The sequence below is a fragment of the Zygotorulaspora mrakii genome, chromosome 4 (assembly GCF_013402915.1).
Source record: "Zygotorulaspora mrakii chromosome 4, complete sequence".
Taxonomy (NCBI): Eukaryota; Fungi; Ascomycota; class Saccharomycetes; order Saccharomycetales; family Saccharomycetaceae; genus Zygotorulaspora; species Zygotorulaspora mrakii.
In genome coordinates this window covers 638,073-650,987 of record NC_050722.1, presented here as the reverse complement: position 1 = coordinate 650,987, position 12,915 = coordinate 638,073, and the positions used below count along the sequence as shown (strand labels likewise).

The window sequence follows — 12,915 nt, the reverse complement described above, 5'->3', positions numbered from 1 at the left end:
ATTGTACGTATTGATTCATTTTTTTAATGATACAACTATAATGACTGTGAACCTACAACGCAATTGACCTTGGATCTCTTTAAATCGCCTTTTCAAAAGTCTGTTGCTCTAATATGGCTTCTCTCACATCGTCGCTTACAATATCGTCAAAGAGCTCTCTCGGAACATCTAGCAAACCGGTTTTATTTCTAGTCAAATCTTGATCCTCTATCACCGTCTCGTATGTTATACAATGGTCATTTGCCAATTCTTGCTTGTTCGATGGTTTTCTATACCGTGCTACGACCCTGGAGGATTGTGTAGAACCTGGTATATGTAACGTATTAGTATACGGATCTCTGAGTCCTTGTCGCTCTATTAATAAAACGCGTACCCTGTCATAATACATATCGCTGTTCAACCTGCTGCATGCCGCCGCATGTTGATAAAGCCAATTTGTAGCTGTCATTTTGCTTGAGGGATCTACACCTGTCCCACTACTAACCTGATTTTGATTTCTCCTAACAAAAAATTCAACTGCGTTCTTGGCAGGATTTATCGAGTTTGTGCTAGCAAATTCTAGTCCGGTTGAGCCTCTAACGCTACCCCTTTTAGATTGATCTTTGACGTATGTTCCTTCCACGACACGCCCTTCTTCTCTCAGCCTCGTTGCATAATAGTCGTCTGTAATATTCCTTCCGTTAGCAATTATTTTGGCGCCAAACTCCTTGAAAACACTTCTAGCGGTAACCAACGCAATTTGTCTACTTCTATAGGAGTACGGCAAGACACCACGATCAATTAACTCATTCTTCTGGTCCTGTGATAAGATAAATTTGTATAAATTTGGGTGATATTGAAAAAAAAGGTAGGAATCTCTAAATCCCACAGCTCTTGCAGGTTCTGTGGATAACATATACTTCCTCTGACCCTTGTCTTTCACAGTAAATGAGCGAACTAAGAACTGTCTGTTTCCTAAAAGGTCGCCATCTTCAGTGATTTTGGTTTCTCCCTCTGGATCATCAGGGAGATCGTATTCTTCATTGATAACAGATAATGGTGCTCCGGACGAATCTACGGGGAAAGCATGGTGAGGTCTTTTTGCAAACATTCCAGGCGGCACGGCAGATCCGCTTCTCGAGTCTTCAGTTTCTGACTTATTATCGTCTGTGATATCTCCTCTTCTTCTTTTAGAGGGCCTTCCCCGTCTTGAAACTGATGGTACCACTACTTCCTCCACGTCATCGTCCCCTGCCTGCCTATCATCACCAAGGTCCTCGTCCTCATCGTGATACTCTTCATCGTCCTCCTCATTTCTTTGTACATCCACGTCCTCCATATCTAACTGGTACTGCGGTCTTGCACTACTTGCTCTCGAGGCTCTCTTTCTGCTTCTGCTTGCGCCTCTACTACCAGTGTCTGAGCTTTCATTTCCATCCTCGAGTTCGGAATTCATCGAGAAAATTCGTTAGCGTAGTAAATATTGAACTCGTCTATTTCCACTAGAGTTTCCATATGTAGGTTATGATAGGGCTACTTATTTACAGATTTAGATGTTCAACAAACGCTGCGATCTATGAATATTTCAGCTAGTCACTATAAACGAGGAAGCTAAATCAAGTACATGAAAGCAGCGGCCTTCGGTTCAATAAGTTATTGAGACTAATCTAATTAAAAAACTCTATAAACGGTTCTTTACGACTATTCAAAATCAACAGACCACTTTTTGATACAGGAATCGGACCCAGCTGTTACTAAAGAAGCTGAAGTGTCCCATAGCACAGCAGTAACCCCATCCTTATGGGCGTTCAAATATTTGATTGTTCTCATAGGTCTTTTGACAGAATAAATGAAAATATTGGTATCTAAGGAGGCCGTCGCAACTAGATCTTCTACATCTGTATCACTTGGTCTCCATGAGATGGCATTGATTCTGCTTGTATGGAAAGCCCATCTGGAAGTGGTGACATTCTTGGTCTCCAAGTCGTAGAGTAGAATCTTACCCATTACGTCCCCGGCAGCTAAATACTTTTTGGAAGGGGAAATGGAAATGCATGACGCATTAGCACGAAGTGGTGTACTCAGCGTGTAGCTGACAGACAGGTCAGATGCTCTGAAAACTTGTATATTATAAGATTGTGCGAGACCAACAGCGACTACATCTCCTGTAATCCCGACAGCTGATGCTGGTTCAGTCAAACTTATTTCATGCAGAATTTCTCCCTTGTAAGAGTCTAATATCATCAAAACATCTTTATCGGTCACGGCAGCCATAATTCCACTGTCATTGGCAGACGAACTTACTTTTGGTTGACCTTTGAATTCATATTTGGGAATTCCGGAAATCTTTAAAGTATCATCCCAAGAAACACTTGCATATTTGGGTGGCATGCTGTTATCGATAGCGACAATGAGATTGGAGTGATCATTATGCATTGTCTCCGGATTAGTACTCCAGTCCATTATTCTCCCGTCATAAGAGCCGCTAAGTAGAGGGCTCACTGTCAGTGCCGTGATTCCTTTATTGTGACCTTTTATAGTTTTCACTATGGAACTTTCACCAATCCTGAAAAAATTCAAGGTTCCATCCAACGAAAGCGAGACGATTTGGTCATTTTTAATTGCTACGACGCCTACCTGCTGATTTTCTAAGCTTTTGCCAGAGAATTGCCACTTTTGGACAATTTTTGAACTTTTAACCGCCCAAACTCTGATGCAGCCATCAGCACTTGCTGTAACAAACCTGTCACCGTCAATCCAGGAAAGTGCAAAAATGCCGCCGCCAATTTCTTCACCATTTTTCTTATCTTCAACATACTTCACAAACTCACCCGTCTTGCCATCAAAGCAAACAATTTTTCGGTCGTACCCAACAGTAATGGCATATTCACCATTACCAGGAGAAAATTGAACATCCCTGACGAACTTACCTTGATCATGGTGCACACGATCACTAGTAATAAACTTGAAAGGTGGTCCCTGATAAAAAACAACTGCGCCATCATCGCCCACTGTGATAGCCCTCATGGGTCTCGATTGTTTGAAGTGGCAGGCATTGATTCTCTGAGAGTGGCCCGATATTTCACCCAGCGTATTTCCGGAATCCCAAGATATGAAGGCACCAAACTTGTCACGTCCTTCGCCGACAACACAAAGCCTGCGCCCTTCAAAATCCCAAGAAATATCGGTGATAGGCCCGGCAAGGACCTGAAATTCGGATTTGATTGTAGTTTGAATAGATTTAGACTTTTCATCACGTGCATATCCCCATACAATCACCTTACCTGAATCGTCACCTGAACAGATATATTGGGAGCCCTTGATTGGAGAGAACCTTACCACGGTAACACTCGCAGTTCCGTGGCCCGTAAACTGGATCGCAATTTCATCTTCATCAAAAAATCGAACAAATGCAGATTTGCCACATGGATACGCAATTGCATTGCTAGCTTCGTCATACGACAGGTGTGTCGTGAAATTTCTCTGGGTAGCCGGTTGTGGCGGTATTACAGAATCAAATTGAATGGACGGCATTGCGAAGTGCACCCTTAGTCGTTGTTTGCAACACTTCTCAATAGTAAACACTGCCCCTTTGCAATAAAAGCTACTAGTTTATATATTTCGATACTGTCAACTTTCCAAGAAGACAATTCCACCTACACACCACAATATTTCTAGATAATAATACAACATCTTTCTAATGATCTCTAATGATAACGATAAGTGGTATAAATTGACCAACACATATTTGAATTATGTTAAGCCCAAGTTCGCATTTATCAAGCTGCTAGTCGCTAGATTTATTCTTGCTAGCACCTCAGGTTAAATAGTGCAAAGAAGATGTGATCAGGCATGAATAGAGCAAAGATACTGGGAGCTGCAAAGCGTATTAATACGAATAATGGCGTGAGACTATTAGTTTAGTCATACAAGCTTATTTGATACCCCCACAATACTCTCTACAGGAATGCTTCCATAACAACTCTCAGTTTCATTTATATTTACGAGTAAACGTACATGGCGATATGGAAAATTTTTATCATAGTAGCTCATCGCATCTGATCAAACTTGTGTGTATGAGTGATTGAATAGCACGGACGAATTGACTAAATATTCATATTATCTGACTCGAGGTCTGCAATCACAACATGTCATCTAATAGACAGAGAATTGTCACATCCAGAGCACCTGTGCTACCGCAACAGACTACGCCAGAACAGCGTTACTGGCGTCAGTATGCTTCGGCACAGTTAGTGAAAGAGCATAACAGCGTGACACATATTGCTTTCAATCCTCAACATCCACATGATTTTGCAGTAACATCCTCCACTCGTCTCCAAATTTTTTCATCAAGAACTAGACAAGTTATAAAAACGTTTTCTCGGTTTAAAGACGTGGTATATTCAGCTTCTTTCAGAAATGATGGGAAGCTTCTATGCGCAGGTGATGCCACTGGATTAGTTTCCGTTTATGATAGTTATAACCCCAGAGTACTTCTACTGTCTATTAATGCGTCTACACATCCCACACATGTTACGAAGTTTCACAGTCAGGACAGCAAGAGTTTAGTGACAGCAAGTGATGACAGAGTTACTAGACTCTGGGATATTTCCCACGCATATGAACCACAATTAGAATTAACGGGTGCTACAGATTATGTACGCACGCTGTGTTTCGTACCCTCTGCGCCACATCTTGTTGTGACAGGATCGTATGACGGGTTTTTGAGATTATATGATACGCGATCCAGTGGAGCCACCCCAGTGCATATGTTTAAACATAATGATCCAGTAGAAAGCGTCATATCTATTGGGCCAACTCAAATTATATCTGGTGGTGGCTCTAACTTTAAGGTATGGGACTTGGCCAGTAACAAAAAGCTTTACGAACGTGGTAATTTCAATAAGACCGTCACTTGTCTTGATTATGTTGAAAATTACGAACAAGGAAGTCATTCGGCATTGATTGCCTCTTCCTTGGATGGTCACGTTAAAGTTTTTGACCCATTGGATAATTACCGTGTCAAATTCGGCTGGAAGTTCTCAGGAGCTGTGCTAAGCTGTGCTCTGTCACCTAGCGATGCGCAAGGAAATAAGCACTTAGTAGCAGGAATGTCGTCGGGTCTTTTAGCTATCAGAACTAAGAAGAAAGAAAAGAAAGAAAAAGTCTTTGACTCAGAGCAAATTGTTCTATCTGTTTCCAAGAAGAGTAACAACTTTCAAAGGATGATGCGTGGATCAGCGTATGAGGGTGATCAAGAGCATATTATACATAATGATAAAACAAAGCCCCAACGTCGCGTACGTGCATTCGAAAGGAACCTTAACCATTTTAAATGGAGTGAGGCATTGGATAGTGCATTTGTGCCAGGAATGGCAAAAGAGCTCACTTTGACGGTACTAGAAGAACTGCGTAAGCGTGGAAAAATCCGCGTTGCGCTTTACAACAGAGATGAATCATCCTTAGAACCTCTTTTAAATTGGTGCCTGAAAGGCATTGAAGATGTCAGAGCAGCACCTGTCGTGTCTGATTGGATCGCTGTAGTAATAGAACTGTATGGAGGAGTGTTAGAGAGTTCACCAATACTAAAAGAGATGGTTTTGAATATGAAAAATAAAGTAAGACAAGAAGTTTACAAGGCCAAAGAAGCACAAAAGATCGAAGGTATGCTTCAACTTCTAACCTCGTAATTGAGATATTTGTAGTGGAGATAGCCTTGAAATGTGATAAAATCGTCATACGACAAGAAAGGGACAAACTAGTCAATTCTATAAAATGCATGTAAGTAATTATTTGGTATATTATGTTTATCTTCTTCTCTTACCCCAAAACTTTTTGGAAGAGCCCTTTTTTGGTAATCTGAGTCTCTTAAAGTTGTTGCTCACCAGATTATACTTCTTGTTTTTCCGCTTTACAGTCTTCTTTACAGTCGTGTTCTCTGCTTTGTTCGGATCTTTCTCATGCTGTTCACTCTCCTCAGGTTCCGCAAAGACCTGGTTTCCGTAGAACTCATTGACATGTCTTTGCTTCAATTTGATCAATTCTTCCGAAATGTTTCTTTTCACAGTCTCATGAGTGGCAGCTGGCGCAAATCTTCGCAGAATTCTTCTTTTGGGCTTACTAGGACCTTGTCCAGCGGTCTCTTGCTCGGAAAGCTCCTCCGGTTCTGTACTCTGTTCCAGGTTCATTAAAGAGTCGTGCTCAGCACTCATATTTTTGAATTCTTCGACAATAGCTTCCTGCTCTTGTACTAGTTCAAGCAGTGACTTTGTAAGTGGTCTCTTTACCAAAGGAGAGGGACTGAAGGAATTGATCTCATTGACATCTGTCTTATGCTTTCTCGGAGTACCTCTAATAGGCTGCCATTGTACAAGACTGAGTTCAATATTTGTGTCGGATAGTTTTAGAGGGGAATTTGGGCCATAATATTTAGGTCGGAGATGTACTTGTTGATTTTTGAAGGGCGATGAATTGGGTATCGTATCTGTGAATTGCAGTTGCCTCTTCACGCTCTTTTCGTCGTCCCTATCAGACCAAAAATAGCCACTTTTAGACGTTGGAACTACAGCGAATGGATGATCTAGTGTTTCATCCATTGGATTGGGTTGTTTGATTGGGGAAATCCCCATCTCAAATATGCTCATTGCCTTGCCATGGATCTGCGGTGTCGGCCCCAACTCTACCAGTGATATGCTTTCTAAAGAGGCTGCTAGGTTCTTTTTTGGAGATCGATTTTCTGCAAATACCCTCTCTTTGGTGTCTTGTGACGTATTCCCTTTCTTCAAGGCAGAATACTGCTTGTACAACTTTTTCACATCAGGCAATCGTTTAATGTCATCCTTTGTTGGTTCTCTTCCTCGGTCTTTTATGAAGCTATGTTCCCACTTCTTTAAGTCAATTTTCAGTTCATCTATTTGTGGTGCCATCAATTAGTTTTCTCTGGTTCACCTGTTATTGTTTTAGTGTTGCTTTAGATACATCCAGCCGCCTGATCCATTGAAAAGAGACTGTCAATTTACATATTGCGCGTAAGCTTTAAAAGACGCGCTCAATGAGATCCAATAAGGCATTGAAGTAAAAAAAGAGAATTAAATCAAGGGAATGGATATACGTTTATTTCTACAATTACCTGTTGATATTCGTTGCTTAGTCTATTTCCAACTAGATGGAGAATTCACTCTGGCCGGGCCGCAATGCATAGAGAAGTTGTATGCAGCAGAAACTGTTCAGGTGCTTACTGGGCTATACAAAAGGACCAAATACCAAAAACTAATTCACAAAGAGCTTTACCACTGGTTTTCTCAATACCTCGACATTTTTGAGTACTCCCCTGCATTAATTGATAAATGGTTAGAGTATTCGCTGTGGCTAAGATATGATGGTATTGTACTAGACAGTCTACGGTTGAATCACGTTTACGGCGGGGAACTGCTAGGACAAATCGATTGCGTTGAATTGGGCAACAAGCTACGACTGGCATACTTCAAAGATAGTATGATTCAATTATGGTACACGTATCGCGAATATGTACGATGGATTGCCAATATAGGGACCGAGATGGATATAGATTATGTGAGGGTCAATTTAGAGAATTATACATCCGCAAAACTAGACACGCTACTGCATGATTTAAAGCAAAATGAAATGCTTCCCTTTATCAACTGCATCTTGCTGGAGGATGAGAAAGAAGATGATTTGAGCATGAAGTATCATCAGGATCTAGACGAAGATTCACCCTACCAACTGACAGATGTTAGTGTCATCAGTATAATAAAAAATATGGAATCTATGAAGAACCTTATTGAGATTGGAGTGAGAGGATATCATTTATATGAGACTTTGATTAATATGCATGGGGTCAGAGACAATCCAGGAAAGACAATAAATTATATTGTTAGAAGCAGAATTAAAAAAATAAACTTGACACAAATTCCAAAGTTAGGGTTATGTGACTTGACTCGTTGGGAAAATTTAAGAGAATTGACTTTAATCAATGTGCAGGAGATCAATTTAAATATGCTTGTTATACCGAGCAAATGTCAGGTATTGAACGTCAGAAAAGTCAATACGCTGAATTGGTGGCTGCTTCTAGATGCCATTGAAGCTAGAATTCAAGAGAATCATTTTCAAAAATGGAAAAATGACTCTCCTTATGGTTACACAACCTTAAAGAGAATAAATAATAGTTCGATTGATGATCTAGATAAAATTGAAGAATGCAAAACATTAGTCTTCAATGCTTTGGGGTCATTAAACCTAATTAGAATACAGGATGTACAGCAGATAAAAGGAAACAAAATCGTTGTCCCAAGTAATCTTTATGACAATAAAAGGATATTGCTACATGGAACAACTATGCGGACTGTAAAAGAAATCATAGTTGTTTGAGTACAAATTTTTTGATAAACCAATCATGAAACCTGCTGTCATTTTCAGCTAATTCCGGATGAAATGATGTCGCCAATATGTTTTTACCCTGAGTCGCGGCAACAATCAAGCCATTATCTAACGTGTATAGTGGCAATACTTCTTGCGGATCAAGAATTGTTTCAATGACTGGTGCTCTAATGAAAACAGTAGGAAAGTCAGTGCAGTCTGGGATAAAGCTTGAAAAATCACAATCCTTAATGAAGGATTGAGCTTGTCTACCGAATGCATTTCTCTTAACCTTAACCTTCAATAAATTCAGCGGCTTTACAAGTTCCTTTTCATTCGAGAGTTCCTTTGACAGATAAATTAGTCCAGCACATGTACCCCATATAGCTTTGCTTGGATCATGTACAAACTTCAACAGATGAGGATACATCCCTGTTCTTTGTGCGATTAATGACATGGACGTGGACTCACCACCAGGTATAATCAATGCATCACATATTTCCAGTTCTTCAGGCGTCTTCACCGTGGTAACACTCAGATCGTACTTGTTTTCTGTTATACATTTCTCAAGATGTTGTATGTGCTCTATGAAGGCACCCTGTAAAGCTAGTATACCAACACATTTGCCCATCTTATATATCAACACGGCCTCACTCTACAATAAGGAAATTTCATGAGCCTTTACAATATCTGTCTTATATATTGAAAGTAACGGAGGGCAGGTCTTTAACAAAAGATATGTGCACTTGACGAGGCAAGAAATAAGACCCTTTTCTGACGCCCGATTTTTTTTGTTCTTTTTTTCTACATAGTGCATGTAGATTGTTAATTAGATATGCCAGCGTGGCCTATTTGGAGTTTTACTCATAACAAAGAAGAAACAACTCTTTATGCGCATTGAGTCATAATAATTGAAAGCGATTGTTCCTATGCAGTTTCCTTCTGTGATTCCGCTATTGTTTTCTAAGGCTGTTTTATCATCTTTTGACTTCTTTCAATGAGTCGCTCTTCACTGACGAGGCTTTAGCGCGAGCAAATGTCACGGCGATCTTTCACTAACTAATTCAGACGGAGAAGGATATCAAAGGGCAATTGAGGAACGCTGCAGTAGCTGAGCATAATAAGTGGAGAATGATTGATACGGCTTGTTGTAACGAACATATATAATTGAGGTAAGAATGGAAAAGATAAATGTTCGGCTACATATTGTCTTGCCTTACATATCTTAATACTTGACAAGTTCAACTGAATAAACCAATAGAAGGAGATGTCAGAGTTGAAGATTAAGAGTGGCTTAGCCCAAATGTTGAAAGGTGGTGTTATCATGGATGTCGTTAATCCTGAACAGGCCATCATTGCAGAGAAAGCCGGAGCTTGTGCTGTTATGGCGTTGGAACGTATACCTGCCGATATGCGTAAATCTGGCCAGGTGTGTCGTATGTCCGATCCAAAGATGATTAAAGACATCATGGCAAGTGTTTCGATTCCTGTGATGGCAAAAGTACGTATTGGGCATTTTGTGGAAGCACAGATTTTACAAGCTCTGGAAGTTGATTATATTGACGAAAGTGAAGTATTGACGCCTGCTGATTGGGAGCATCATATTAAAAAGAATGAATATAATGTTCCGTTTGTTTGCGGTGCCAAGAATCTGGGGGAGGCACTAAGGAGAATTGATGAAGGTGCTGCAATGATCCGTACGAAGGGTGAAGCGGGGACTGGAGATGTATCAGAGGCAGTCAAACATATCACAAAAATTAAAGGTGAAATTGCAGAATATAAGAAAACCTTGAAGACGGATGAAGAAATAAAAGCAAAAGCAAAAGAATTAAGAGTTCCTACAGAATTATTAATGCAAGTGCTCGAACAAGGCAAGTTGCCAGTGGTTAATTTTGCCGCAGGCGGTGTAGCCACACCAGCAGATGCTGCATTATTGATGCAACTAGGTTGTGAAGGTGTCTTTGTTGGATCAGGTATTTTCAAATCATCCAACCCAGAGAAGTTGGCCAAGGCAATCGTTGAAGCAACGACACACTATAACGATGCAGCTAAATTGCTTCAGGTTTCAAGCGATTTGGGTGATTTAATGGGCGGTATTTCCGTTGAATCCATAAAGCAAAGTGACAAAAGACTAGCCGAAATCGGCTGGTAGAAGTTGCAGAGTTTTCGTAAAAGACATTAGCATTAGAAGGAATATATATATATATAATTATTTTAGTTAACCATGTCAAAAACCTCAACTTTTAACATATCAAAATCGTCATCGTAATTATGTAAATTTAAAGCATCGTCATCATCATCAGCATTAGCGGGAATAGTGGTAGCCGTGGTAGTGGTAGTATTTATCATTGAGAAAAATTTCGTTCCACCATCTTGTTCTTCCATCAATTCCTCTAATGAGGGAGGAACGTAGAAGCTTGTTGTTGCAGTCGTTGCAGTTGTTGCAGTTGTTGTTGTCATCAAAGTATCATCAGTATCTTGAGGTACAGATATATTTTGAAATAAATCATCAGTTTCGTAACTTGGTTTTGAGTTAAAAAAAAGGCCATTGTAGCATGGCTTACTTGGATCTGAAGTAAAGGACGGTAATTCGCTATCATTGTTTTGTTGTAAGAAACTCAAAACGTTTTCGTTATCGTTTGATGCAAGTGACATCAATGGGAAATCAGAGTCTTCTTCCTTGATGGAGTGTAAACTTTGCTGTTGCTGTTGTGGTTGGTGCTGCTGATGCTGGTGTTCTGCTTCGAGCACCGGCTGAGCGACAGGCTCGGCACACATGTATTTGTCATAAAAGTGCATTTGTTCATAGCTGTCCAAAAACCTTAGATCATTGCTTGCCGCAACTGTATTTTTACCTGGCGAAGCTCTATTGTTCAATTGATGATTCGTCGTAGATGCAGCAGTCACATTGATGGAAGAAGCGGACGAAATCGAAGAGGAATGCTGTAAATCTGATGAGAATAGAGAATTCGGTGTAGATGACGACACCGTTAGAATGTCCTCATCATCAGTTAGGATTGTCTTGCAGCTGGAAATCGACGACGTGCAGTTCATCTTTGCGTTCGAGATCAAAATGGGTGATAAGCCCACTGATTCAGATTCTGTACGCATTTCATCGCTTTCGTCCTCAAACTTCAAGAATGCGAACGTCGAATCGTCAAGGTATTCTCTTTTCTTGGGATTAGCTTTCGTGCCAGCACTAGCGCTCATGCTCGTGTTTGTCGTTTTTTTCGGTCTCGCCTTGTCTTTGGGCTTCTGCTTCGCCTTCTCCTTTATCAGATCGTTGTCGTGGCTTTTTTGCCTCGCTAGATTATACTTCTGCTTCAGATCCTGCAGATTGTCGACCAGCTGGCCCAGCTCCACTTTCAACTTGTTGTTCTCCAACTTGATCGAGATGATTTCTTTCTTGAGAAGACCTTTGTTCGACTTTTCCGCCTGCACTGGTTCCGGCACGGGCGTCTGGGCCTGCGTTCGCACCTGGCTTTGGGTCTGGCTTTGGGCCTGCTTCTTCTTTTTTGAACTATCATGCGAATGGTTGGGCTTGCGCCCCGGCTTGGGTCTAGGTGGCAGCACCCAGTGTCTCGACGTCCTTATCTTGAGCCCCTTGGAACACTCCTTCGCAGTCGCATTTCCGCTGCCTGCGTGATCGTGCGCATCGCTTCCAACTGCGCTGTGAATACCCGGATATGGCTGTATTGGCAAATGTTTCGTTACAGACATCAATAAATAACAAAAGAATAGTAAATCCTAAAACGTGAAGCGTAAATGTACAATAAGCGCGCGTGTGTATGGTAAGAATATAATAAATAGTAATAAAAATTTTTTTTTTCAAAACATCAACGTTAATATCCCCACAACATGCCTAGATTCTTGCGGTTCAACTCAATTCAACTTCAAAATCACACTTTCGACAGCCACTCAGAAGAAAATAAATAGAAATCAGCGTTCGTTACTTTCACCTGAAAAATCGTCCAGCTGATATGCAAACCCTGCTGCTGCCAGTGTGTATATATATATGAGAAGAATATTTACAAAATGTAACCACCACTCCTATAGGATCGGAACGAGCAACAAGAGCCTGAGATACTTTGAGAGATGTTGCATCGGATACAAACTTAAATAATTTCAAGGAAGAAAGAAAAAAAAAACCAAAAACTGCATCTGCATCTGAAGCTTTGTTTGACATGAAAATTTTCTCAACCGTGAGAGTACGACTTCAGGATCCGGGATCATCGCCCTACTGGGGGGGAAACGTCGCGCGGAGGGAAAATACGCCGAACAGAACGCTGAGTTTTCGTTACCACAAAGAGAAAAACAAAAAAGAACGATTTCCGATCACTTCGAACGCCCGCCTGCCACCGCCCTCTGGGTGGAAGCAAACATTTCCGTGTCCCGACACGGAAATGTCAAAAGGAAAACATTACTTTCAGGGCGACGTCTTTGCTATGCATTGCCGAAGCAAGCCTAGAGACAATGACGCGCGGCAGTTACGCAGCAGTGCCCCACAAGGAGGGCAGGGGCGGCGCCGAGGGGCGACCGAGGGGCGACCGAGGGGAAAAC

At 41.1% G+C, this 12,915-nt stretch overlaps 8 protein-coding genes across 8 annotated transcripts; 3 read left to right on the top strand and 5 right to left on the bottom strand.

The window, feature by feature from the left end:
• Window positions 1-79: 79 nt before the first annotated feature.
• NPL6 (Npl6p) lies at window positions 80-1,435 on the bottom strand (the record flags this gene model as incomplete). The annotated part of the gene is made up of 1 exon (XM_037288457.1): window positions 80-1,435. The coding sequence occupies one exon, from the start codon at window positions 1,433-1,435 to the stop codon at window positions 80-82; it is 1,356 nt and encodes a 451-aa protein (XP_037144352.1).
• A 245-nt stretch (window positions 1,436-1,680) lies between these two features.
• Window positions 1,681-3,513, bottom strand: AIP1 (Aip1p; the record flags this gene model as incomplete). Its single annotated transcript, XM_037288456.1, has 1 exon — window positions 1,681-3,513. The coding sequence occupies one exon, from the start codon at window positions 3,511-3,513 to the stop codon at window positions 1,681-1,683; it is 1,833 nt and encodes a 610-aa protein (XP_037144351.1).
• A 614-nt stretch (window positions 3,514-4,127) lies between these two features.
• UTP15 (snoRNA-binding rRNA-processing protein UTP15) lies at window positions 4,128-5,669 on the top strand (the record flags this gene model as incomplete). Its single annotated transcript, XM_037288455.1, has 1 exon — window positions 4,128-5,669. One exon carries the CDS (start codon window positions 4,128-4,130, stop codon window positions 5,667-5,669), a length of 1,542 nt encoding a protein of 513 aa, XP_037144350.1.
• Window positions 5,670-5,786: 117 nt separating this feature from the next.
• Window positions 5,787-6,905, bottom strand: SLD2 (Sld2p; the record flags this gene model as incomplete). The annotated part of the gene is made up of 1 exon (XM_037288454.1): window positions 5,787-6,905. One exon carries the CDS (start codon window positions 6,903-6,905, stop codon window positions 5,787-5,789), a length of 1,119 nt encoding a protein of 372 aa, XP_037144349.1.
• A 175-nt stretch (window positions 6,906-7,080) lies between these two features.
• CTF13 (Ctf13p) lies at window positions 7,081-8,367 on the top strand (the record flags this gene model as incomplete). The annotated part of the gene is made up of 1 exon (XM_037288453.1): window positions 7,081-8,367. The coding sequence occupies one exon, from the start codon at window positions 7,081-7,083 to the stop codon at window positions 8,365-8,367; it is 1,287 nt and encodes a 428-aa protein (XP_037144348.1).
• Window positions 8,354-8,986, bottom strand: SNO1 (putative pyridoxal 5'-phosphate synthase; the record flags this gene model as incomplete). Its single annotated transcript, XM_037288452.1, has 1 exon — window positions 8,354-8,986. The coding sequence occupies one exon, from the start codon at window positions 8,984-8,986 to the stop codon at window positions 8,354-8,356; it is 633 nt and encodes a 210-aa protein (XP_037144347.1).
• Window positions 8,987-9,622: 636 nt separating this feature from the next.
• Window positions 9,623-10,507, top strand: SNZ1 (pyridoxine biosynthesis protein SNZ1; the record flags this gene model as incomplete). Its single annotated transcript, XM_037288451.1, has 1 exon — window positions 9,623-10,507. One exon carries the CDS (start codon window positions 9,623-9,625, stop codon window positions 10,505-10,507), a length of 885 nt encoding a protein of 294 aa, XP_037144346.1.
• A 62-nt stretch (window positions 10,508-10,569) lies between these two features.
• On the bottom strand, window positions 10,570-12,075 carry HAP4 (transcription factor HAP4; the record flags this gene model as incomplete). Its single annotated transcript, XM_037288450.1, has 1 exon — window positions 10,570-12,075. The coding sequence occupies one exon, from the start codon at window positions 12,073-12,075 to the stop codon at window positions 10,570-10,572; it is 1,506 nt and encodes a 501-aa protein (XP_037144345.1).
• Window positions 12,076-12,915: the final 840 nt, after the last annotated feature.